General features: G+C 38.3%; 1 protein-coding gene across 7 annotated transcripts in view; it reads right to left on the bottom strand.

Annotated features, from left to right (window-relative positions):
• The window catches only part of TPST1 (tyrosylprotein sulfotransferase 1), a 116742-nt gene that overhangs the window by 13958 nt on the left and 76716 nt on the right, over positions 1 to 26068 (bottom strand). The window contains exons 4-5 of one of the 7 annotated variants that reach the window (XR_014255229.1): positions 17091 to 17831; positions 399 to 14437 (exon numbers count right to left, since the gene is read on the bottom strand). The exons of 5 other annotated variants lie outside the window; for them this stretch is intronic. Coding sequence is in view for 1 of the 2 variants with exons in the window: in XM_082432383.1 (XP_082288509.1) it covers positions 17736 to 17831 (96 nt within the window). In the remaining variant the exon portion in view is untranslated. Of the gene's footprint in view, positions 1 to 398; positions 14438 to 15389; positions 17832 to 26068 lie in introns of those variants that run through there. One more of the 7 variants, XM_082432383.1, reaches the window with a different exon arrangement.

Raw genomic sequence — 26068 nt, 5'->3', positions numbered from 1 at the left:
CTCTGAAATTACAGCATTGCTCCATTGTCTTCTATTTTCCCATGTTTCTGTTGACAAGGCTGGTATCATTCTAATTCCTGGTCCTTTGTATGTGACCTTTGTTTTCACTCTGCAAGATTTAAGAATTTTCTCTTTATCCCTGGTGGTTCTATAATTTTATAATAAGGTGCCTTGATGAGGCTCATTTTCTTCACTCATTGGTACTGGAGATGCATGTCCTTCTGTTCTTGGGAATATCCTTAAATTATTACTTTGATAATTTCCCACTCATCATTTTCTCTATTTTTCTTGGACTCCGATTAGTCAAATGTTAGGCCACTTGAATTAAGCCTCTAATTTTTTTTTCCTCTCCAAGTCATCTCTTGGTCTTTTTGTTCTACTTTTTTTTTTTTTAATAAATTTATTTATTTATTTATTTATTTATTTACTTATGGCTGCATTGGGTCTTCGTTGCTGTGTGCGGGTTTTCTCTGGTTGTGTCGAGCGGGGGCTACTCTTTGTTGCAGTGTGTGGGCTTTTCATTGCAGTGGCTTCTCTTGTTGTGGAGCACGGGCTCCAGGCGCGTGGGCTTCAGTAGTTGCAGCAGGCAGGCTCAGCAGTTGTGGCTCGTGGGCTCTAGAGCACAGGATCAGTCGTTGTGGTGCATGGGCTTAGCTGCCCCGCGGCATCTGGGATCTTCCTGGAATAGGGCTCAAACCCGTGTCCCCTGCATTGGCAGGTGGATTCTTAACCACTGCGCCACCAGGGAAGTCCCTGTTCTACTTTTTAAGAACGTTAATTATAGTTCATTTACGTTTCTTTTGCTCTTTACACTTTGTTTCCTCTGAGGTTCTTTTTTATCTTTCTTTTAGTCTCTTTCATGTTAGAGATGTTCTACAAACGTCCAGTGAGTCTTGGCTATGAAGCAGAGTTCTGTTTATGAGGGTTGAGTCTAATTTCAGGTATACTTCCTCAGCCAGCTTTTTTTTGGTCAGGGTTCTCCATGTATCATGTTTGTAGGCTTTTTTTGGGGGTAGTTAAGAACGTAGAGAAAGCACCACAATCTCTTACCTTGGTACCAGCATTCTTCAGCTGGGTAGAGGTAGAGGATTGAGGCATCATCTAATGATAATTTATTTTTTCAGAAAGCAGAGTTTCAGTTAATGCTCTGGTTTTCAATTTGGAGCCCTAACTCTATTCCTAATGTCCCTATTTTCCCTCTAAGAGAATGTACTTCTTCTGCAAGGGGAGGGGAAGGGTGGTGATCTGGAAGTCTAACTGCTCTATACAGACTTTCGATCTCTCTCTTTTTAGTATCAGACCTCCTCCCCCTCCCCTAATACCTGATGTTTCCAAATCCCTGAGCTTTTGTAGGGTTCATGGTGAACTGGCTTGTTTCTTGTTCCTCTGCTTGCTTGCATCCCCCTTTTTTCAGGCATATAAATTCAGCTATCTTCCACTCTGCTAAGTCATTTCTATTCCTACAACAGCTTTCCATCTTCATATATTATGTTTTAGTGGTGACAAACGGGTTTGGGGTCTCTAGTTTGGTGGTCTCTGCAAAGCTGGAGATAGAAAAGGAGAAGAAGAGGTGCTAAAATTAAAGGACCCAACAGTACTTAGTTTTAAAGAAACATGTGGTGAGGGTGTACTCATAGTATGTATGTTCTCTGAGGTCCATGTGAGTAACGTGTGGCTGGAAGCTTTGCAGAAGCTGGAAACCATTATTTATAAGACTGCTAAGTAAAGGAACACATTACTACTGGAAAAGGAATTCTATGTTATGCAGAGAAAAAAGATAAGAAGGAGAGATGTGTACTTCCCATAACCTTTAGCTGTATTGTTAACTATTCGCAAGACACTGGAGCTGAGGGAAAAGGACTAAGGGGTTTTTTTTAACCACTCCCTTCCAAGCTCTAACATTTTGCGATTCTCAAAGAAGTTTCTCAAAGCCTGAATATCACAAGGAATACTTTCTCAGTTCCACCCTTGCCCCCTCTAGCAGGCCTCCTGGTCTGTGTCTAACAATTTTTAAAGATTACCACACTGCTCTTGATCTTCTCACAGAGCAAAACACTAAACAAGGTCTAAAAGAAATGCATATAAAAATGTGAGGTCCGCATATTTAACCCTGCCTTATAGCTTTTACTTGTGATAGTGATAGCACGCTTCCATTTGAGAGGTTTTGGCTGGTGACGTATACCATTTCAAAAGAAATAAGTCAAATAGAAAAGTAAATTGTATTTGCTGTTTTGGGTTTATAGACTAAAGTCAGATTCAAATTTCTGGAGTGAGATATAATTAACTCTGTTATAAGCGAAGCCTTCAATTGTGGAATTACCTAGACTACAGAGCTAGAGAAGGGAGGAGAATTTACCTAAGCTGCCTATGAAGTTTCAAAAACCCAAGAAAGAAGGGGTTCTGAATACTGGCTGAAGCAAGCAATGCATCATTCTTGTTACTTGTCCTCAGGCCACTTTCAGCTTTCTTACAAGATTAATCAGCAACTGACCAACTATGCCCAGTATCACCTCACCTGTTACCACAGCCTCACCTGTAGTAATAGTTTACAATTAAGGTGTAAGCAAAAGTCTCCAAGCAGCTAAAATGGGTGTCGTTAACACACTTGAAGACTGCAGATCCAGTCCTCCATTAGGTCCCTTTTCCTTTACACAGTTTTAACCATCGTAAGTTATCTGGTCTCAACATGTAGCCATCAGATACAGCAAACAGGAAGGCAATGGGCAAGTACTGATAACTGAGAAGTGACAAATGAAACAAAGGAAGACACAGAAATTATAACAGGCAGACAGGAAGCCTTGAGTTCTTTAAGAAAGGGACCAACAGTTCTATATCCTATATAAAGAGAAGATGGGCATTTTTCTCTTTATAACACATACAGTAATTTCCTTTGGATGAAATGAAAATTTAAATTATGATCAATTATTTATTTAAGAAGGTAAAGAAATATGTCATCAAAATGCAGAGGAATTCTACACCAAAATATTAAGGTTTGGTCTTAAATGGGACAAATCTGTCCAGAAACCTGACTTCCTAGAATGATGGGTTCCCCAAGGGTTTCAGACAGTCAAGCTTCTACAATTTACAGGAGAAAGTGTCAGACATGTTATGAGGCCTAACTCTGAATCTGGCTTGATCTTACGGAGAATATTAAACTTTTTCTAAATTATTTTCATGCTAAAAGTGTTTGTGGCCACATTCCCTTAGATTGAGCCCCCATGATCCCTGCTTCTGGTATCCATGACATGTGTAATCCCCTTCCTTTAAGTGTGAGCTGGATCTAGTGACTTGCTTCTAACAACTAGAATATGGCAAAAGTGATGGGATGTTATTTCTGAGATTAGGTCACAAAAGTGTTTCTTCTGTCTTGGGTACTCTTTCTTGCTTATTTGATTGGAAGGAAGCCAGCTGCATGTTGTGAGCTGCCTTATAGAGAGGCCCAAGTGGCAAAAGAACTGATATCTCCAGCCAACGGCCAGCAAGGACCTGAGGCCTGCCCACACTCACAGGAGGGAGTTTGGAAAGGGATCCTCTCCCAACTGAACCTTGAGATGACTGCAGTCCTGGCTCACGGTTTGACCACACCCTCATGAAAGACCTTGACCCAAGGTATCTAGATAAACTGCACCTGGATTCCTAATCTACAGAAACTGGGAGATAATACATTTGTTGTTTTAAGCTAATTACCCTAAATTTTAGGGTAATTTGCTATGGCTAAGTAAATAACTAATACAGATTTTGGTGTCATAAGTGCGGTGATAACGTAACAAACACCTAAAATGTGGCAGAAGTTTTGGAACTGGGCAGGAGGAGGTAGCTAGAGGGACTTTAAGGAGAGCAGCAGTAAAAGCCTAAATTGACATGAATTGCAGTAGATTTTAGACGTTGAGGAGGCTACCTGTGCAGGTTTTAAGGAATGCAGGGACACCTGATTAGACACTAGAGGCAGGGGGATCTTATAACACAGTAACAGAAAGTTTAGCAACCCTGTCACCTGCAGTTATACAGAAAGTAGAAAATGAGCCAAACGAACTGGACGGTCCAGCTAAGGAAACTTCCAAGCAAAGTACTGAAGGTATCACTAGGTTTCTTCTTGATAATTATAGTAAAATATGCAAGAGAAGAGAGATATTGAGGGAAACATTGTTTAAAAAAAAAAAAAAAAAGGAGCCATGAGTTGCTGGTTTTGAAATGGGTTTGAAAATTCTTAGCCTTGCCATCTTCAACGCTAGAAGCGTAGCGCTGTCACATTTCTTTCACTGATTTTGCTTCCAATGTCATATCACCTTCTCTGCCTTTTAACTCTCCTGCCTCCCTCTTATAAGGACCCTTGTGATTACACTGGGCCCACCCAGGTAATACAGGAAAATCTCTTCATTTAAGATTCCTTAGTTACATCTACAAAGTCCCTTTTGACATATAAGGTAATGAACGTGTTTACAGATTCCAGGGATTAGGACATGGAAATCTTTAGGGGACCATTATTCAGGTTATAATCAATAGATAAATAATTACTATACTTGGAATTCCCATTTATAACTAGGATCACAGGGTTGAATAAAATGCTATAGAAATGAAATAGTTCTTACACATAAACAAAAAGCCCGTACATGTATATTTAAATTTTAAAACAATGACTTATGTAGGAAATGCTCTTATTCTTAGAGATGTGTGCTGAAGGAGCATAATATCTGCAACTTTCAAATAATTCAACAGCAAACAAAATAAAACAAAACAAAGAAATCATGTGTGTATACATGTACATAGAGAGATGAAGCAAATATGGCAAAATTTTAACTAATGAATCTGTTACAGGTATACAGATGTTTTCCAAATTTTTCTATAAGTATGAAAAAGTTGGGAAAAAATCAGAGAGATCAAAACAATTTTCAACAGAACAAATATATTAGCCTTAGAAAGCTCATTAGATTATAAGAAATATATAATTTGTGAAGGGGCTGAAATTGAGGATTAAACTCAGGGGTTGGCATCCTACTCTGTAAAAGGCCAGAGAGTAAATATTTTATGCTTTGTGGGTTACAGTCACTTTCCCAACTATTCAACTCTGCTTGTGTAGTGTGAAAGCAGACATAGACAACATGTAAATAAATGAGTGTAGTGTGTTCTACTAAAACTTTATTTATAAAACAAGTGGCAGGCCAGATTTGGCCTGTAGGCTGTGAAGTACCAATTGCTGATTTAACTCAAAACATTCTTTCAAAATAAGAGAATTTTAAACAATCTCCAGAAACACATACTAATGACCATACTATGCGCACTGTAGACTTTAAGGTGTTGCTTTTGCTCATTGTTTTCTTCGAAGTGTATGTGTGTACATATAAATTGTTTTGCTCAAAGTGTAGGTACATATACACATATGTGTACACACACACACACACACACACACACACACATACTCTTTCTCTCTCTCTCTCTCCAAGGGTTAAAAGATTAGTCTCATAACCCCTGGTTGTGAATTCAAATTTCACTGTAAGCTCAGACCTAATTTATTCCTCCTTTCTGTAAACTCACTGTAAACTCTATAATATAGTTAATCCTTCCTCTCTCCCTCCCTCCTTCTCTTCCCTCCCTCCCTCTCTCCCTTCCTTCCCTCCCTTCCCTCTTCCTTCTTGCCATCCTCTTTCCAAGTGTGCTCAAGTGCACAGAATTGGATTATTCATAATCCTCAGTTCATGACAAACTTTCATCACTGGTCCATGCTTGGCCTGCTGTTATTTGTTATGCAATTCATTATTTTTATTAATAGACAGAGCATTCCCCCTTGAGAAACAATGACTTGATAGTTTCACATGCAGAGAAAACACAACTCCAGCCAGATATGATAATGTAGGAAGGAATCTAGATTTTGAAATTTACATCTTTAATCCCACTGGGCTCTTGTGGCCCACTAGAGACTCATTATCTCTAAAACACAAATATGAAACAGCTGATAACATGTATGTTTACATATTCTCATTTGTCTTAAAATATTTTGGCAGCTTTGCAAGCCTCAGACTAGGACCCTGAAGCATTCAATAATCTTGTGCTAGAAACAACGGACAAATGTTATTAATACTATACTCTCTATATCAAGAAGAAAAAATATTAATCAGCTCAGAAGCATGATCTGCTCCTCCAATAATGTTTTTTTAAAGAAGTGTATTGACTTTTGGGTGAAGTTGGACACGATGGATTGGAATGTAAATTGAATTGTGAACATGTAGTAACTACAGGAACCTCTGCAGAAAGCAGTATAAATATAGCAATTATAGCATTAGGACTTTGATTTCCTGGGGAGAAAAGTTTAGCATGCAGAATGATTAAGAAATCGCATCATTTTACAATGGGACACTTATCAGGCAAGAATGCTAAGTCATTTCTATTCAAAGGTAACTGTAATGAACATAGTTTTCAGAAACAATGAAGGATAGTTCATACATACAAGTACAGTCAATAATAATTTCATCAATTTCCTTCACTGGGGTGCTTTTTCCTTCTTTTCTCAAACTAGGGAACTTTTACTTATCCTTTAAACATGAGAATCCAGTAGTGCCATTTCTGTGTCCACATGGCATCCCAAATACCCTACTTCTATGGCAGTTATCACGTTGAATTATAGTTAATTACAGATCTATTTTCAGCATACTTCTTAAGGAGAAGGATAAACCTTTAATCATCTGTATATCCTGGATCCAGGGATGAACACAGTTGGATAAAAAAAAGAAATAAATGAAAAGATCCTTTCATAGTGGTCTCCATTTTTACAGATGATGGACTGAGAACAGTTTCTGAGGCCAACTTACAGTATACACTGAGCAGAGAAGCAGAAGAAGCAACTCCATCTGGCCCTCCCTGATTTGAACCTGCTGAACCTTCAGGGCTACATATGACATTACCTTATAGAATACTGTTATTCATTCTATTCAGTTCTACTGTTGGAAATAAAATAATTCAAGAATTTTAAATTATTTTTTGATAAGAAATTACATAGCTTTTTGAAAAAGTGTTCCCTTTTGCTTAATTGCACTTTGAAATGTTCATGAAGGAACCAATTGGTGCCAAGTAGCCAAAAAAAAAAGGTAGAAAATCTAAGAAATTCTCCCTGGCCCCAACATTAGTAAGGCTTATAATGTGTGTGTGTGTGTGTGTGTGTGTGTGTGTGTGTGTGTGTGTACATATGAATGAAAGAATATAGCACATTTTCAAAGACCTCTAATCATGATCTCTTTTTCTTGCCTCAAAGACCATTCTAGAAAAAGTATGTTGCAGATACAAGTGCTTTGCCTTATTTTCCTTTTTAAAAATGGGGGGCTTCCCTGGTAGCGCAGTGGTTAAGAATCCACCTGCCAATGCAGGGCACATGGGTTCGAGCCCTCGTCCGGGAAGATCCATGCCGCAGAGCAACTAAGCCCGTGCTCCACAACTACTGAGCCTACGCTCTAGAGCCCACGAGCCACAACTACTGAAGCCCGCACACCTAGAGCCCATGCTCTGAAACAAGAGAAGCCACCGCAATGAGAAGCCCGCGCACTGCAATGAAGACTCAACGCAGCCATAAATAAATAAATAAATAAATAAATAAATAAATAAAATGGACACGATGAGAAAAGGAAAGCAAGGCTAGGACAATCATATTCTGTGTAGAGAAGCAGACCTGTAAAGAAAAGGGGAGGCTAAGAACAAGGAAGTATGTCACACCTTCACTCCGTTAAGATATTTAGTTAAACTAGATTGAAGAGCTCAAAATCAGTACTGCGGCAGAAAGACAGAAAGCAAAATCTGATTTACTTAACAGAGATTGGTAAGTGTTGAAATCAGTGAAAAGGAGACCAAACCCTGTGTGTGCATGTATTTCTCCCGCTGTACATCTCCACATAGCAGTAGTTTTACTCTTTGTGGCTGCCCAGGATTTGAATCCCCTTCCTACATTTAGGAAATGCCTCACCTCATAAGTCTTGGTAGGAGACAAATCTTGTCTCCTGTATCAAAACTGCAAACAACACATACATGCCCTGTTTCATATCTCCTTCTATATAATTAATAATAATTATAATAATTTTTAAAGGTGATTTTTTTCATTTTTTTTTTAAATTCAGGGCTATATGCTTGGTCAAATTTTCATCTGGTGCTGATCCTTTTTGCCTTATTATTCATTTTTGAAAGAGAAGAGTTGTTCATATGTCAAATATTTTTAAGAGGTTCACACTGGGGAAGGACCAGGGCTACATTCCAGGTTAGTAGGAATTCTCTTTATGATACAGATTGTGTGTGAGAATTGGGTTTTTTACCTTTACTTCTCTACAACTAACAAAGATCCACACTGCAAAGCTGCTTTCATTGCTAAAACTCTCCTTCAACCTACTTCACAACAGCATTATACAAATATGGCTTAAATGGTCTGTGTTTAGTCCCCATCTTCCCTGTTTTGTGATATTTCATGCCAAACCCTGTCTAGGGAAGCTATTGGAACTTGGCTGTGTACTGTTCTTGTTACAGACTGTTGATTTTACCCACAGACGCTGTCACTTCTGTCCCTGACTTTTTAGGTTAAATAAATTGGTTTCCAGCACCAGTTGAAAAAAAAAGACTGTTGGTTTTGCCCTCAGTGCTTGCCAATTCTGTAGAATCCTGTGTTCTTGCCTAAAAGCATCCACATTGGGTGTCCCCCTCACCTTTCCTTGACCTTCACTGCATTTGTTGATCATTCCTTAATGTTTTCTCTCAACAAGTCCCTCTCATTTTTGTTTTCTCTTCACTGCATTTGTCTACTCTTCCTCAGTGTCTTGCGGTTTGGGGCTGTGGATTTCTCCAAGTGTCAAACATAGAATTTATGTCTCTATTTCTTGTTACGGTTATTGTGTTTAGATGATTTCCAAGATAAGAAAATGGCTACCTTTTACTCTGGCATTTAAAAACTGAAATTCAGATATCTCTTCCCCTCCCGATTTTAAGTACAACTTAATTAAAGTATAACATATAAAGGAAAATGTGCAAATTGTGGCTGAACTGCTCAATGAAATTTTACAGAATGAACATAGATTGAGAAATAGAACATGACCCAGCAGCCTCTCTTGTGCCTCCTTCTAGTCAAAAAGTATCTCTCTCCTCCAATAAGAGTAACTTTGAGCTTTATAGAAATAAAATCATGGCCCAGCCCCTGATAATCTGATTTTTTTCTATGAATTTGCCTATTCTGTGCATCTCACATAAGTAGAGTATTATACACTATTTATCCTTTTGTGTCTGGCTTATTTCACTTAGTGTAAAATTTTCATCCAAGTTGAAGCATGTATCAGAATTTCATTCTTCTTTAAGGCTGAACAATATTTCATTGTGTGGATATCACCTGTTTATCCATTCATCCATCAATGGACATTTGGGTTTTTTCCACCATTTGGCTATTGTGAATAATGCTGCCATGAACACAGGTGTACAAAAATCTGTTTGAGTCCTTGCTTTCAATCCTTTTGGGTATATACCTAGAAGCAGAATGCTGGGTCATGTGGTAATTCTATGCTTAACTTTTTGAGGAGCTGTCAGAAAGTGGCTGCATCAGTTTACATTCCCAGCAGCAATGCATAGGGGTTCCAATTTCTCCACATCCTCACGAACACTTGTAATTTCCTTTCCTTGCTTTTTAAAATAGTAGCTATCCCAGTGGGTGTGAAGAGGTATCTCACTGTGATTTTGCTTTGCATTTCCCTAATGACTAGTGATATTGAGCACTGTATTGTATACTATGATGTTTTGCCATCATTAAAAAGCAAAACAAAACAAAACCTTTCTGGTTAGAGATTGCCCCTCCAGGACTAGCCAATTCTTAGAGACAGCAAAGGGCCTCACCTGAAGGATGTTTTTGTTATACAAATTAACCAATAATCCAGGGCCAAGCCTCCTCTATCTGGCCCCTATACCACAGTAGACAATATTCCTTTGCCTTAATCATCCCAAGTCAAGTACCAGGTAAGTAGGGACCATCCCTATAGCCCACATCCCACCAAAATCACTAAAAATAGCCAGTCTTAAACTGTTCACCCTGCCCTGTCTTGCCGTTCCCTTGGAAATCTTAATTAAGTTTCTGACTTAAACCTTCCCCTTGTTCCTGTCTTCTGCCTCCTGACCACCCTGGCGGCATTCTCATGTAGCCCTGAATGGGCTCCTCTCTCTAGGACCTGTGAGTACCAGAAACTTTGTATTCCTGAGTCTCTCCTCTGATTCTTGTAGCCACACCTGACTGACCATCTAATAAAAGAATATAAGACCAGCATCTTTTCATATGCTTATTGGCCCTCTGTATATCTATTCAAGGCCTTTGTCCATTTGATGTTTAACTTTTTGAGAAACTACCAGACTATTTTCCAAAGTGACTGCACCATTTTACGTTCCCACCAGCATTGTATTAGGGTTCTAATTTCTCCACATCCTTGAAAACATATTATATTTTTTCTTTTGTTTTTATTGTGGTAAAATATACTTAACATAAAATACATGTCACTTGATGTTAAGTACATTTTAACCATATTCAAGTGTACAGTTCAGTGGCATTAAGTGCATTCACACTGTTGTGCAACCACCACCATTATCCATTTCCAGAACTTGTTTTTCACCCCTTACTGAAAGTCTGCATTCATTAAATAATAACTTCTAATTCCCTCCTTCCACCAGCTCCTGATAACCACTGTTCTACTTTCTGTCTTTATAGATTTGACTATTCCAGGCAACTAAAATGAGTAGTATCATATAACATTTGTCTTTTTGTATCTGGCTATCAAAAGACATTATCAAGAGAATGAAAAGAAAACCTACAGAATGGGAAAAATATTTGCAATCATACATCTGATAAGGGTTTGGTATCCAGAACATATAAAGAACTCAACAACAACAAAAACGCAACCCAATTAAAAAATGGGCGGTGGATTTAAACAAACATTTGAATAGATACAAATGGACAACAAGCACACGAAAGGATGTTCAAATTCATTGGTCAGTAAGGAAATGCAAATCAAAACCACAATAAAATACCATTTCACATGCTTTAGGATGGCTGGAATTTAAAAAACTTGAAATAACAAGTGTTGGTGGGCTTCCCTGGTGGCGCAGTGGTTGAGAATCTGCCTGCCAATGCAGGGGACACGGGTTCGAGCCCTGGTCTGGGAAGATCCCACATGCCGCGGAGCAAGTAGGCCCGTGAGCCACAGTTACTGAGCCTGCGCATCTGGAGCCTGTGCTCTGCAACAAGAGAGGCCGCGACAGTGAGAGGCCTGCGCCCCGCGATGAAGAGTGGTCCCCGCTCGCCGCAACTAGAGAAAGCCCTCGCACAGAAACGAAGATCCAACACAGCCAAAAATAAATAAATAATAAAATTAATTTAAAAAAAAAACAAAAAAACAAGTGTTGGTGAGGAGTGGAGAAATAGAAATCTTGTGCATTGCTGATGGGAATGTAAAACGGCACAACCACTGTGGAAAACAGTTTGGCAGTTTCTCAAGAATATAAACATAAAATTACCATATGACCCAGCAATTCCACTCCTAGGTATATATCCAAGAGAAATGAAACCATATATCCACACAGAAGCTTATACATGAATTTTCATAGCAGCATTGTTCATAATAGCCAAAAGGTGGAGATAACCCAACTGTCCCTCAATGGACAAATGGATAAGCAAAATGTGGTATATGCATACAATGGAATACTACGCAGCCTTAAAGAGGGTACATGGACCACAAAAACATTCCAAGTGAAATAAGCCAGACATAAAGGGACACATATTGTACAGCTCCTTTTATATGAAATATTCATAATAGGTAAGTCCATGGAGACAGAAAGCAGATTTGTGGTTCCCACAGGGGAAGGGGAAGGAGAATAGGGAATGATTACTGAAAGGTTATTCTTCTGAGATGACATAAAAGTACTGAAACTAGAAAGAGTTGGTGACTGTTTAACATTGTGAATGAACTGAATGTTACTGAACTGTACACTTCAAAAACATTAATTGTTGTGAATTTCACCCAATATTTTAAAAGGTTAGGGGATACTATAATTGTTTTGCCAGTGAATTTGAAATATCAGGAGAAATGGACAAGCTCTTGAAAAACACAACAAACTGACATAAGAAGAAACATAGATATTATTTATCTATTACAGAAAAATCATCCATGATTTGAAACCATCCCTGTGGTAGACTGCAAAAGTGGCCCTGGTTTTCCACTCCCTATATCCAGGCCACTTGCAACGTGACTAGGCAAATCAAAAAAGGTTTGAGGAGTCTTAGTGCCTCTAGCTGGTCTGACAGTGAAGATCTTCCCCATGCATGAAGCCAGTACATAAAGAATGGGAGAGGTGACTATTTTGTCGAACACCCAAATCTCAAAAAAAGACCACAAGGCATACAAAGACATAAGAGGGAGATATGCACGTTCCCCCACCAAAAAAACCACTCCAGAAACCAACTCTAAAGAAATGCAAATACGTGCAAATCGTATATCTGATAAGGAGTTAATATGCAGGATACATAATGAACTTCTAGAACTCAGTAATAAAAAAGCAACTAACTTGATTAAAAAATAGGCAAAGGACTAGAACAGACATTTCTCCAAAGATGATATACAAACGGCCAACAAATGTATGGAAAGATGCTCAACATCACTAATCATCAGAGAAATACATATCAAAACCACAATGAGATACCACTCACACCCATTAGTAATCCCATTAGGATTACTATTAAAAAAAAAAAACAGAAAATAACAAGTGTTGACAAGGATGTATAAAATTAGAATCCTTGTGCACTGTTGGTACAACTGTAAAATGGTACATCTGCTATGGAAAACAGCATGTCAGTTCCTCAAAAAATTAAAAATAAGATTACCATATAATCCAGCAATCCCACCTTTGGGTATATATCCAAAATAATTGAAAGCAGGGTCTCAAAGAGATACTTGCACACCCATGTTCATAGCAACACTATTCACAAGGTAGAAGCAACCCAGATGTCCATCAATGGATGAATGAATTAACAAAATATGGTATATAAATATAAATGAGTATCATTCAGTTTTAAAAAGGAAGGAAATCCTGTCATATGCTACAACATGGATGAGCCTTGAGGACATTATGCTAAATGAAATAAACCAGTCATAGAAAGACAAATACTGTATGATTCCACTTTTATTAGGTACCTAGAGTAGAGTCAAATTCGAGATAGAAAGTGGCATGGTGGCCGTCAGGGGCTGAGGGGACGGGAGGAATGGGGAGTTGTTTAATGGGTAGAAAGTTTATTTTGCAGGATTAAAAAGTCCTGGATATCTGTTTCACAACAATGTCAATATACTTAATATTACTGAACTGTACAGTTAAAAATACTTAAGATTGTAAATTTTATGCTATGCATTTTTTACCACAATAAAAAAAATCAATCCCAGGTAGGCTACAGATCTAAATGAGAAAAGGAAAGCAATAAAGGTCTTATAGATAACATAGGAGAATATCTTCATGGCCTTGGATTATGAAAAAGATTTATTAAATGGTATAATAAAACCACTAAACATAAAGAAAAGGATACTAAACTAGGCATTAAAATTAGGAACTTTTTAAAAATTAGAAACAGATGTTTTTATTTTTCAAAAAATCACATTAGTTTCTGATTAGCAGCTGAACATTTTTCAGAGGCAATACCAGTTTTAGCACCAGGAGAAATTTGGGTAATTGGTATTATATTAGTCAAAATACACAGATAGTAAATAGTAGAGACCCAAATCAAAATAGCTCAAGGAAATAAAAAAGGATATGTTTCTCTCATAGTATCAAGTGTCCTCAAATTTATCATCACAATGACTTCATCCTCAGACAGGCTCTCTCCAAATGGTGGGAAAGATGCCTCCATTAGCTCTAGGTTTACATCATCTTTTGGCTTCCAATCCCAGTAAGAAGAAAGAGAACCCCTTTCCCTCAGCATCTATATCAATCTATGAAAATACTCTGGCCCCCTTGGTTCATATGATCTCCCAGACAATTCACTAAGCCCAGGGATATTGAGTAATCTGATTGGCCAGCCCAAGTCCAGCCAGTCCCTCCTCCCCTCATTCCCCTCATCCCCATGACAGGAAAGGCAGGGCTACATGACTGACAGCACATTTCCAAAGCTTAAAGACGCTGAGCAGACCAAAAAAAGTAATAAATCTTCATCTCATTCTTTCCAGAGACATCTCAGTACAAGGGATCTATACTCAGACATACCTGCAACCATTCATTAGCTTGAGCATAGGAACTTCTATTCTTTTTTTGTTTTTTGTTTGTTTTTGGCGGTGCCATGCAGCATGCGGACCTTAGTTCCCTGACCGGGGATCGAACCCGTGCCCCCTGCATTGGGAGCACGGAGTCTTAACCACTGGACCGCCAGGGAAGTCCCAGGAACTTCTATTCTTGAAAAGACAGCCTTAATGGAGAGAAAGGCAAGGCAGATAAGTGGGAGAAGGATATGTGAAATACATATAAACTCCACACATCAAAATATGTAGAGAATTTCTAAAAATCATTAAGGAAAAAGCAAATGATTCAGTAGAAAATTGGGTAAGAGACTTGAAATGGCATTTCATAACATAGTTTAGTGGCAAATAACATAAAGTGTTCACTCTCATTAGTAATTAAGGAATACAAATTTTAACCATAATAAAACATCACTACGCTCCTACAAGAAAGACTAAAATTTTAAAAGATTGACCAACAAATATTGACAATGTAGAGTAACTGAAATTCTCATACACCTGCTAGTGATAGAGTATAATCACTCTGGGAAACTCTTTAGCACTATCTTCTAAATTTGCACATACAAATGCCCTCCATGCATTCATTCTGTAAAGGAAAAGATTAACTCGGCAGGCCTAGCTTGCTCAAATGTTGCACATTCCCAAGAAAGGCCTATTTTCAGGACTGGCTCTTGGCTGGCTCCTGGGATCTGAACTTGGAATGTTCTGTCTATAAGAATGTTTTTGCATGTCTGAGGCCTTGGGCCAGCCTGTACCAGTTTGAGCAGATAGTTTATGTTAGTAATTTATTTACGGTGAACATCTGTTTTTTCTCTGGAGGGGTCTACATGCCTACGTGACCAACCCCCAGTAAAAACTCTGGATTCAAAAGCTCTGGTGAGCTCCCTGGTTGGCAACAATTCACATGTGTTGTCACACATGTTGCTGGGTGAATGAAGCAAATCCTGTGCGACTCCACTGTGAGGGACATTTGAAAGGCGGTACCTGGTTTCCTCCAGAGTTTCCCCCATATGCCTTTTCGCTTTGTAGATTTTACTTTATATCCTTTTGCTATAATCAACTGCAACTGAATTTTGGATAACTGTGAGTGGTCTTGGGAACTCCTAGTGTAAATCTCAGGCATATTCTCAACAAAAATGCATACTCATTTTCATCAAAAGACATGTACAAGGATATTGTATATCAACATTAAAACATCCCTAAAACTATAAACAACTCAAATGTCCAAATAGTTGTGTAACTATAGTATCATATTAAATAACAAAAATGAACTACTGTGAAATGCAACAACATGAAACTCACGAATGTTAAAGGAAAGAAACCAGACACAAAAGAATACTGTCAATACCCTCCAGCTAAAGACTACCAGGAATATAGCTGTAGCTGAACATGGTGAATTCATTACTCATTTAATCAAGGGAAGACACACAACATGGGAAATGGGGGATGTCTCAGTAAAAGAGTATTAGAAAGGACTTTCATGATTCAGGTTTTGGCTAGGTGATTTTGGGAAGAGTCCAAGGAAACAGGGGTTTGCTCTGGACTGGGTGCTGTCAGCAAGCAGGGATGATTCTATAACTGGGTATCTTAATAAATCTTATCTAAAAGGAAGGAAGACTAGAAGTGAGACTAAAGCTATTTGTAAGAAGCAGCAATCAACTCATATTAAACAAGAGGTGGGTATTGGGTATTCTGTGGTTTGCACAGTGACCTTGATATTTTCTGTGCTCAAACAAAATTATAAAGTGGCCTTGTCTTTTCTCAGTTCATCATGGTTAAAGCGTAATCTTGTCTTGTGTTGGTGTTCTGTGAGATCATTTATACCCAATATGAGACCAACATGTCCTAGTGGTCAGCACCAAGCCAGTTTCTTTTTCTTTCTTTTTTTTTTTTACTATTTGCTTTTTTACTGAAGATCCAATTGGCTTCATTTAACAATTTATAAATCAGGCAGCACTCCATCTAGCAAGCAGAGAGGAGCTCCAAGGAGCTGTACAAAATGGAAGGCTTTTAAAGGCAGAGACGGGGTGGACAAGGAAGTCCAACTATCTGACCAAGCCAGTTTCTAATAAACCATGGCCTAGAAGTTGTGTCAGATCAGTTCTTAGATGTCAGACACTGCTTTTTTCCTTTCCTGAAAATATACTGTGTGATTCCATTTATATGAAACTTTAAAACAAGCAAAATTAAATCCATGATGGCAGAATTCAGGAGAGAAGTTATCTGTGGAAATAAGGAAAGAGGAGGAGGAAATAATTTGGAGGGGCAGGCAGAAGGCTTCTGGGGTATTGTTACTATCTCCTTGGAAGGAAAAAGAAGCATCTCTGGGTTGAAAAATGGTAGAAAAACAGAAAGGAACTGGCAATAGTCTGCACAATCTTCCTTCAATTATAAAACATGATCAATAGGTTTTCGCTACAAGATGAGGTCTTTGTATGCTCTCTTGCCTGTCAAATCACTATCTAGGAGAATGTGTCACTTGCAGAAATGAAAAATACATTAAGTGAAAAATATATGAAGAATTCACATGAAGCCCATTGATGCTTATTCAAGATTTCAAGTCCCAAAAATGAATACTTGAAAAAAGCAATGTTGAACTTCTATCAATGTCAGCTATGCAGATTCAACAACAACAGTAAATAATATAGGCATACCTTGGAGATATTGTGGGTTTGGTTCTAGACAACCGCAATAAAGCAAGTATTGCAATAAAGCAAGTCACACACATTTTTAGGCTTCCCAATGCATACAAAACTAATGTTTACACTACATTGTAGTCCATTAAATGTGCAATAGCATTATGTCTAAAAATAATGTACATACCTTAATTTAAAAATGCCTTATTGCTAAAAAATGCTAACCATCATCTGAGACTTCAGTGAGTCGTAATCTTTTTGCTGGTGGAGGGTCTTGCCTTGATGTTGAGGGCTGCTGACCGGTCAGGGTGGTGGTTACTGAAGGCTGGGGTGGCTGTGGCAGTTTTTAAGAATAAGACAACGATGAAGTCTGCTGCACTGACTGACTCTTCCTTTCATGAATGATTTCTCTGTAGCCGTGCAATACTGTTTGATAGCATTTTACCCACAGTAGCACTTCTTTCAAAATTGGAGTCAATCAAACCCTACTGCTGCTTTATCAACTAAGTTTATGTGATATTCTAAATCCTTTGCTGTCATTTCAACAATCTTCATGGCATCTTTACCAGGAGTAGATTCCATCTTAAGAAACCACTTTTTTTGCTCATCCAGAAGAAGCAATTCCTCATGAATTAAAGTTTTATCATGAGATTGCAGCAATTCAGTCACATCTTCAGGCTCCACCTCTAATTCTAGTACTCTTGCTATTTCCACCACATATACAGTTACTTCTTCCACTGAAGTCTTGAACCCCTCAAAGTCATCCATGAGGGTTGGAATCAACTTCTTCCAAACTCCTGTTAATGTTGAGATTTTGATCTTGTCCCATGAATCAATGAATGCTCTTAATGGCACCTAGAATGGTGAATCCTTTCCAGGAGGTTTTCAATTTCCTTTGCCCAGATCCATCAGAGGAATCATTTTCTGTCTAAGATAGAGCATTATGAAATGTATTACTTAACTAATAATACTTGAAAGTCAAAATTACTCCTTGACTCATGGGCTGCAGAATGAATGTTGTGTTAGCAGGCATGAAAATGACATTAATCTCATTGTCCATTTCCATCAGAGCTCTTGGGTGACCAAGTGCATTGTCAATTAGCAGTAATATTTGGAAAAGAATCTTTTTTTCTGAGCAGTAGGTCTCAAAAGTGGGCTAAAATATTCAGTATTTGTAAATAAATGTGCTTTCATCCAGGCTTTGTTGCTCCACTTATAAAGCCTAGGCAGAATAGATTTAGCATAATTCTCAAGGGCCTTAGGATTTTCAGAATGGTAAATGAGCACTGGCTTCAACTTCAGGTCACCAGCTCCATTAGCCCCTTACAAGAGAATCAGCCTTATCCTTTGAAGCTTTGAAGCCAGGCATTGACTTCTCCTCTTTAGCTATGAGGGTCCTAGATGACATCTTCTTCCAGTATAAGGCAGCTCTGTCTACATTGAAAATCTGTTGCTTAGTGTAGCCACCTTCATTAATTATCTTTGCTGGATCTTCTGGATAACTTGCTGTAGTTTCTGCATCAGCACTTGCTGCTTCACCTTGCACTTTTATATTACGGAGATGGCTTCTTTCCTTAAACCTTATGAACCAGCCTCAGCTAGCTTCAAACTTTTCTTCTGCAGCTTCCTCACCTCTCTCAGCCTTCACAAAATTGAAGAGTTTGAGTCTTGCTCTGGATTAGGTTTTAGCTTAAGGGAATGTTGTGGCTGGTTTGATCTTCTAACCAGACCAGTAAAACTTTCTCCATATCAGCAATAAAGCTGCTTTGCTTTCTTATCATTTGTGTGTTCACTGGAGTAGCACTTTTAATTTCCTTCAACAACTTTTCCTTTGCATTCACAACGTGGCTAACTGTTGATACAGGAAGCCTAGCTTTTGGCCTGTCTCAGCTTTCTACCTGCTCTCTTCACCAAGCTTAATCATTTCTAGCTTCTGATGTAAGGTAAGAGATGCGGAACTTTTCCTTTCACTTGAACGCTTAGAGGCCATTGTAGGGTTATAAATTAGCCTAATTTCAATATTGCTATGTCTCAGGGAACAGGGAAGCCCGAGAAGAGGGAGAGAGATGGGGGAATTGCCACTCGAACACACAAAACATTTATCAATTATGTTCACTGTCTTACATGGGCATGCTTTGAGGTGTCCAAAACAATTATAATAGTAACATCAACTATCATTGATCACAGATCACAACAAATATAATAGTGAAAATGTTCGAAATATTATAAGAGTTCATATTTTCAAATGAAACGAAGAATGGTAATAGAAATTATTTTCAAAAATATGATGAAAGATATGAATTCTGGGAGGAGGAAGCAAGATGGCGGAGTAGAAAGACGTGCTCTCACTCTCTCTTGTGAGAACACCAGAATCATAGCTAGCTCCTGGACAATCATTGACAGGAAGACACTGGAACTCACCAAAAAAGATACCCCACATCCAAAGACAAAGGAGAAGCCACAATGAGACGGTAGGAGGGGCGCAATCACAGTAAAATCAAATCCCATAACTGCTGAGTGTGTGACTCACAGACTGGAGAACACTTATACCACAGAAGTCCACCCGCTGGAGTGAAGGTTCCGAGCCCCACATCAGGCTTCCCAACCTGGGGGTCCAGCAACAGGAGAAGGAATTCCTAGAGAATCAGACTTTGAAACCTAGTGGGATTTGATTGCAGGACTTTGACAGGACTTGGGGAAACAGAGACTCCACTCTTGGAGGGCACACACAAAGTAGTGTGTGCATCGGGACCCAGGGAAAGGAGCAGTGACCCCAGGGGAGACCGAACCAGACCTAGCTGCTACAGTTGGAGGGTCTCCTGCAGAGGCCGGGGGTGGCTGTGGCTCACCTTGGGGACAAGGACACTGGCAGCAGAAGTTCTGGGAAGTACTCCTTGGCGAGAGCCCTCCCAGAGTCTGTCATTAGCCCCACCAAAGAGCCCAGGTAGGCTCCAGTGTTGGGTTGCCTCAGGCCAAACAACCAACAGGGAGGGAACCCAGCCCCACCCATCAGCAGTGAAGCGGATTAAAGTTTTACTGAGCTCTGCCCACCAGAGCAACAGTCAGCTCTACTCACCACCAGTCCCTCCCATCAGGAAACTTACACAAGCCTCTTTGACAGCCTCATCCACCAGAGGGCAGACAGCAGAAGCAAGAAGAATTACAATCCTGCAGCCTGTGGAACAAAAACCACATTCACAGAAAGACAGACAAGATGAAAAGGCAGAGGGCTATGTACCAGATGAAGGAACAAGATAAAACCCCAGAAAAACAACTAAATGAAGTGGAGATAGGCACCTTCCAGAAAAAGAATTCAGAATAATGATATCAAAAGCTTTACAGACAAGCAAAAGCTAAGAGAATTCAGCACCACCAAACCAGCTCTACAACAAATGCTAAAGGAACTTCTCTAAGTGGGAAACACAAGAGAAGAAAAGGACCTACAAAAACAAACCCAAAACAATTAAGAAAATGGTCATAGGAACATACATATCGATAATTACCTTAAATGTGAAAGAATTAAATGCTCCAAGCAAAAGACACAGGCTTGCTGAATGGATACAAAAACAAGACCCATATATATGCTGTCTACAAGAGACCCACTTCAGATCTAGGGACACATACAGACTGAAACTGAGGGGATGGAAAAAGATATTCCATGCACATGGAAATCAAAAGAAAGCTGGAGTAGCAATACTCATATCAGATAAAATAGACTTTAAAATAAAGAATGTTACAAGAGACAAGGAAGGACACTACATAATCAACAAGGGATCAATCCAAAAAGAAGATATAACAATTATAAATATATATGCACCCAACATAGGAGCACCTCAATACATAAGGCAACTGCTAACAGCTATAAAAGAGGAAATCGACAGTAACACAATAATAGTGGGAGACTTTAACACCTCACTTACACCAATGGACAGATCATCCAAAATGAAAATAAATAAGGAAACAGAAGCTTTAACTGACACAACAGACCAGATAGATTTAATTGATATTTATAGGACATTCCATCCAAAAACAGCAGATTACACTTTCTTCTCAAGTGCACACGGAACATTCTCCAAGATAGATCACATCTTGGGTCACAAATCAAGCATCAGTAAATTTAAGAAAATTGAAATCATATCAAGCATCTTTTCTGACCACAATGCTATGAGATTAGAAATGAATTACAGGGAAAAAAATGTAAAAAACACAAACACATGGAGGGTAAACACTACGTTACTAAATAACCAAGAGATCAATGAAGAAATCAAAGAGGAAATCAAAAAATACCTAGAGACAAATGACAATGAAAACACGACAATCCAAAACCTATGGGATGCAGCAAAAGCAGTTCTAAGAGGGAAGGTTATAGCTATACAAGCCTACCTCAAGAAACAAGACAAATCTCAGATAAACAATCTAACCTTACACCTAAAGGAACTAGAGAAAGAAGAACAAACAAAATGCAAAGTGAGCAGAAGGAAAGAAATCATAAAGATCAGAGCAGAAATAAATGAAATAGAAACAAAAAAAACAATAGCAAAGATCAATAAAACTAAAAGCTGGTTCTTTGAGAAGATAAACAAAATTGATAAACCATTAGCCAGATTCATCAAGAAAAAGAGGGAGAGGACTCAAATCAATAAAATTAGAAATGAAAAAGAAGTTACAACAGACACCACAGAAATACAAAGCATCCTAAGAGACTACTACAAGCAACTCTATGCCAATAAAACGGACAACCTGGAAGAAATGGACAAATTCTTAGAAAGGTATAACATTCCAAGACTGAACCAGGAAGAAAGAGAAAATATGAACAGACCAATCACAAGTAATGAAATTGAAACTGTGATTAAAAATCTTCCAACAAACAAAAGTTCAGGACCAGATGGCTTCACAGGTGAATTCTATCAAACATTTAGAGAAGAGCTAACACCCATCCTTCTCAAACTCTTCCAAAAAATTGTGGAGGAAGGAACACTCCCAAACTCATTCTATGAGGCCACCATCACCCTGATACCAAAACCAGACAAAGATACTACAAAAAAAGAAAATTACAGACCAATATCACTGAAGAATATAGACGCAAAAATCCTCAACAAAATACTAGTCAACAGAATCCAACAACACATTAAAAGGATCATACACCATGATCAAGTGGGATTTATCCGAGGGATGCAAGGATTCTTCAATATACGCAAATCAATCAATAAGATACACCATATTAACAAACTGAAGAATAAAAACCATATGATCATCTCAATAGATGCAGAAAATGCTTTTGACAAAATTCAACACCCATTTATGATAAAAACTCTCCAGAAAGTGGGCATAGACGGAACCTACCTCAACATAATAAAGGCCATATACAACAAACCCACAGCAAACATCATTCTCAATGGTGAAAATCTGAAAGCATTTCCTCTAAGATCAGGAACAAGACAAGGATGTCCACTCTCACCACTATTATTCAACATAGTTTTGGAAGTCCTAGCCACGGCAATCAGAGAAGAAAAAGAAATAAAAGGAATACAAATTGGAAAAGAAGAAGTAAAACTGTCACTGTTTGCAGATGACATGATACTATACATAGAGAATCCTAAAGATGCCACCAGAAAACTACTAGAGCTAATCAATGAATTTGGTAAAGTTGCAGGATACAGAATTAATACACAGAAATCTCTTGCATTCCTATACACTAATGATGAAAAATCTGAAAGAGAAATTAAGGAAACACTCCCATTTACCACTGCAACAAAAAGAATAAAATATCTAGGAATAAACCTACCTAGGCAGACAAAAGACCTGCATGCAGAAAACTATAAGACACTGATGAAAGAAATTAAAGATGATACCAACAGATGGAGAGATATACCATGTTCTTGGATTGGAAGAATCAACATTGTGACAATGACTATACTACCCAAAGCAATCTACAGATTCAATGCAATCCCTATCAAGTTACCAATGGCATTTTTTACAGAACTAGAACAAAAAATCTTAAAATTTGTATGGAGACACAAAAGACCCCGAATAGCCAAAGCAGTCTTGAGGGGAAAAAACGGAGCTGGAGGAATCAGACTCCCTGACTTCAGACTATACTACAAAGCTACACTAATCAAGACAATATGGTACTGGCACAAAAACAGAAACACAGATCAACGGAACAAGATAGAAAGCCCAGAGATAAACCCACGCACTTATGGTCAGCTAATCTATGACAAAGGAGGCAAGGATATACAATGGAGAAAAGACAGTCTCCTCAATAAGTGGTGCTGGGAAAACTGGACAGCTACATGTAAAAGAATGAAACTAGAACACTCCCTAACACCATACACAAAAATAAACTCAAAATGGATTAAAGACCTAAATGTAAGACCGGACATGATAACACCCTTAGAGGAAAACATAGGAAGAACACTCTTTGACATAAATCACAGCAAGATCTTTTTTGATCCACCTCCTAGAGTAATGGTAATAAAAACAAAAATAAACAAATGGGACCTAATGAAACTTAAAAGCTTTTGCACAGCAAAGGAAACCATAAACAAGACGAAAAGACAACCCTCAGAATGGGAGAAAATATTTGCAAATGAATCAGTGGACAAAGGATTAATCTCCAAAATATATAAACAGCTCATGCAGCTCAATATTAAAGAAACAAACAACCCAATCCAAAAATGGGCAGAAGACCTAAATAGACATTTCTCCAAAGAAGACATACAGATGGCCAAGAAGCACATGAAAAGCTGCTCAACATCACTAATTATTAGAGAAATGCAAATCAAAACTACAATTAGGTATCACCTCACACCAGTTAGAATGGGCATCATCAGAAAATCTACAAACAACAAATGCTGGACAGGGTGTGGAGAAAAGGGAACCCTCTTGCACTGTTGGTGGGAATGTAAACTGATACAGCCACTATGGAGAACAGTATGGAGGTTCCTTAAAAAACTAAAAATAGAACTACCATATGATCCAGCAACCCCACTACTGGGCATATACCCAGAGAAAACCATAATTCAAAAAGACACATGCACCCCAATGTTCATTGCAGCACTATTTACAATAGCCAGGTCATGGAAGCAACCTAAATGCCCATCGACAGACGAATGGATAAAGAAAATGTGGTACATATATACAATAGAATATTACTCAGCCATATAAAGCAATGAAATTGGGTCATTTGTTGAGACGTGGATGGATCTAGAGACTGTCATACAGAGTGAAGTAAGTCAGAAAGAGAAAAACAAATATCGTATATTAACGCATGGATGTGGAACCTAGAAAAATGGCACAGATGAACCGGTGTGCAGGGCAGAAGTTGAGACATAGATGTAAAGAACAAATGTATGGACACCAAGGGGGAAATCCACGGGGGGGTGGGGATGGTGGTGTGCTGAATTGGGCGATTGGGATTGACATGTATACACTGATGTGTATAAAACTGATGACTAATAAGAACCTGCTGTATAAAAAAATAAATTAAATTAAAATTAAAAAAAATTTTTTTAAAGATATGAATTCTATTTCCAGGAATAGCAACTTGTATCAACACACCTAAGTTTGCATATTATTTCAGGGGATTCAAAGACACCAAAAAGTACATGCAGGTTAAGAACTACCACTCCATCATTTTCTATTTAGTACCGCAAAAGAGAATTCTGAAGCCAGCATAATTTTTGTTCCTTTGTAGGTAACCTATTTTTTTATGCCTCGATATATACAGGGTTTTTTTTTCCCCCCCAGGATCCCGGAAATTTGTAAATACCACCAAAACATGTCTCAGTTCAGACATTTTTTTCATGATGTTCTTTAGAATATGGTGAACCCTTTTATTCTTCAGGTCATTTCCAACCCTGGAAACTTTTCTACGATAACAAATTTGATTAATGCTTCTGTTCCATTTCTTCTGGTTTCTCCTTTGGAGATTTCTATTATTCACTGGTTAAATCTCAATTTTCTTTCTTTAATATGTATAATTTTCTCTTACCTATCATTTCCATCTCTGTCCTTTCACTGTGAATTCTGGATGGTCATCCCAAGTATGCTTTCTATGTCATTAATTTGATTTTTTTGGTCAAATTCTGCCCCTTACCATATGCTCCTTCTTCCCCAGATATGTTGTTTACTTGGAGCTCCGGCTTACAAGTGGATACAGAAGACAGAGTGGATAAAAAATGAGGGGAGATGACAGGGTTGGGATTTTTAGCAGACCAGCTAACAGCTCTGACTTCCTGATTTTCTAGTCAGGGAGCCCCTCCAATATGGAGTTAGGGATGAATAGTAAAGGTGAGTCAAAGCCTTGTTCTGCCTTCTTTGTTGCCATCAGTAATCTTGGGTTTAAGGAAGTACTATGAATGTGGTCTTCAATACAGTCAATGATAAACTTACTAGGAAATTTCCCCATTCTTTAACATAGAGTTTTTTCATATCTTTATTTTACAGTGATGTTCCTTTTTATTAGGGATCTTTATGGAATTTTTAAAAAGGTAATCGGAAGAAGCTCTTTCAGACACTAGTAATCTGATACCAAGTTAACCTAGAACTGTGTCTTCTCCCATGTTTTCCCTGAATAAGACCACAGGGTAAAAAATTACTTCTAATTATTCTGGTTTATTATATTCTCATTTACAGACACTGGGTTTTCTAGGCGTTGGGTATTATTGTTTAGTACAATCATTTATGAACATTCAGAATATTTATTGACATAAAGAGAAGTGATTTCTCTCTTTAATATTCCAAAGGAAACTGTGTCAACAGCTACCCAACCAAATCTCTTAGCTGTGTTCTCTCACTTTCAAAAGGTAATCTAACTAAAGAAGACAGAAAGAGAAAAATGAGAGGAACCCTGCAACCTGCTTCATTTGTTTAAGAGACTGGATTCCCCATAAGCCTTCAGATGAGATCACAGCGGCTAAAGAAGACAATTAAAATGTATGACACAGCAAGGAATAAGTGCTTGTACACATAACAAAGGGGCTCCTTTGACATCTGATCTAGGTAAGCAGAAGACAAAGAAAACCTGCTTTATACAGCATATATGAGTGCATGAAACTCATTACCTCCAAGAGGACTTCTGGCAGAAAACACAAATTATTGGGATACATTTATGAATGACAGTGCCAAAATGGTGACAGAGAAGATGAGAAAGATTTGACTCTG

This window comes from Balaenoptera physalus (genome assembly GCF_965194825.1).
Source record: "Balaenoptera physalus genome assembly, chromosome: 16".
Classification (NCBI taxonomy): Eukaryota; Metazoa; Chordata; class Mammalia; order Artiodactyla; family Balaenopteridae; genus Balaenoptera; species Balaenoptera physalus.
Note: the sequence above shows the minus strand (reverse complement) of the source record. Positions and strands in the feature narration are given on the sequence as shown.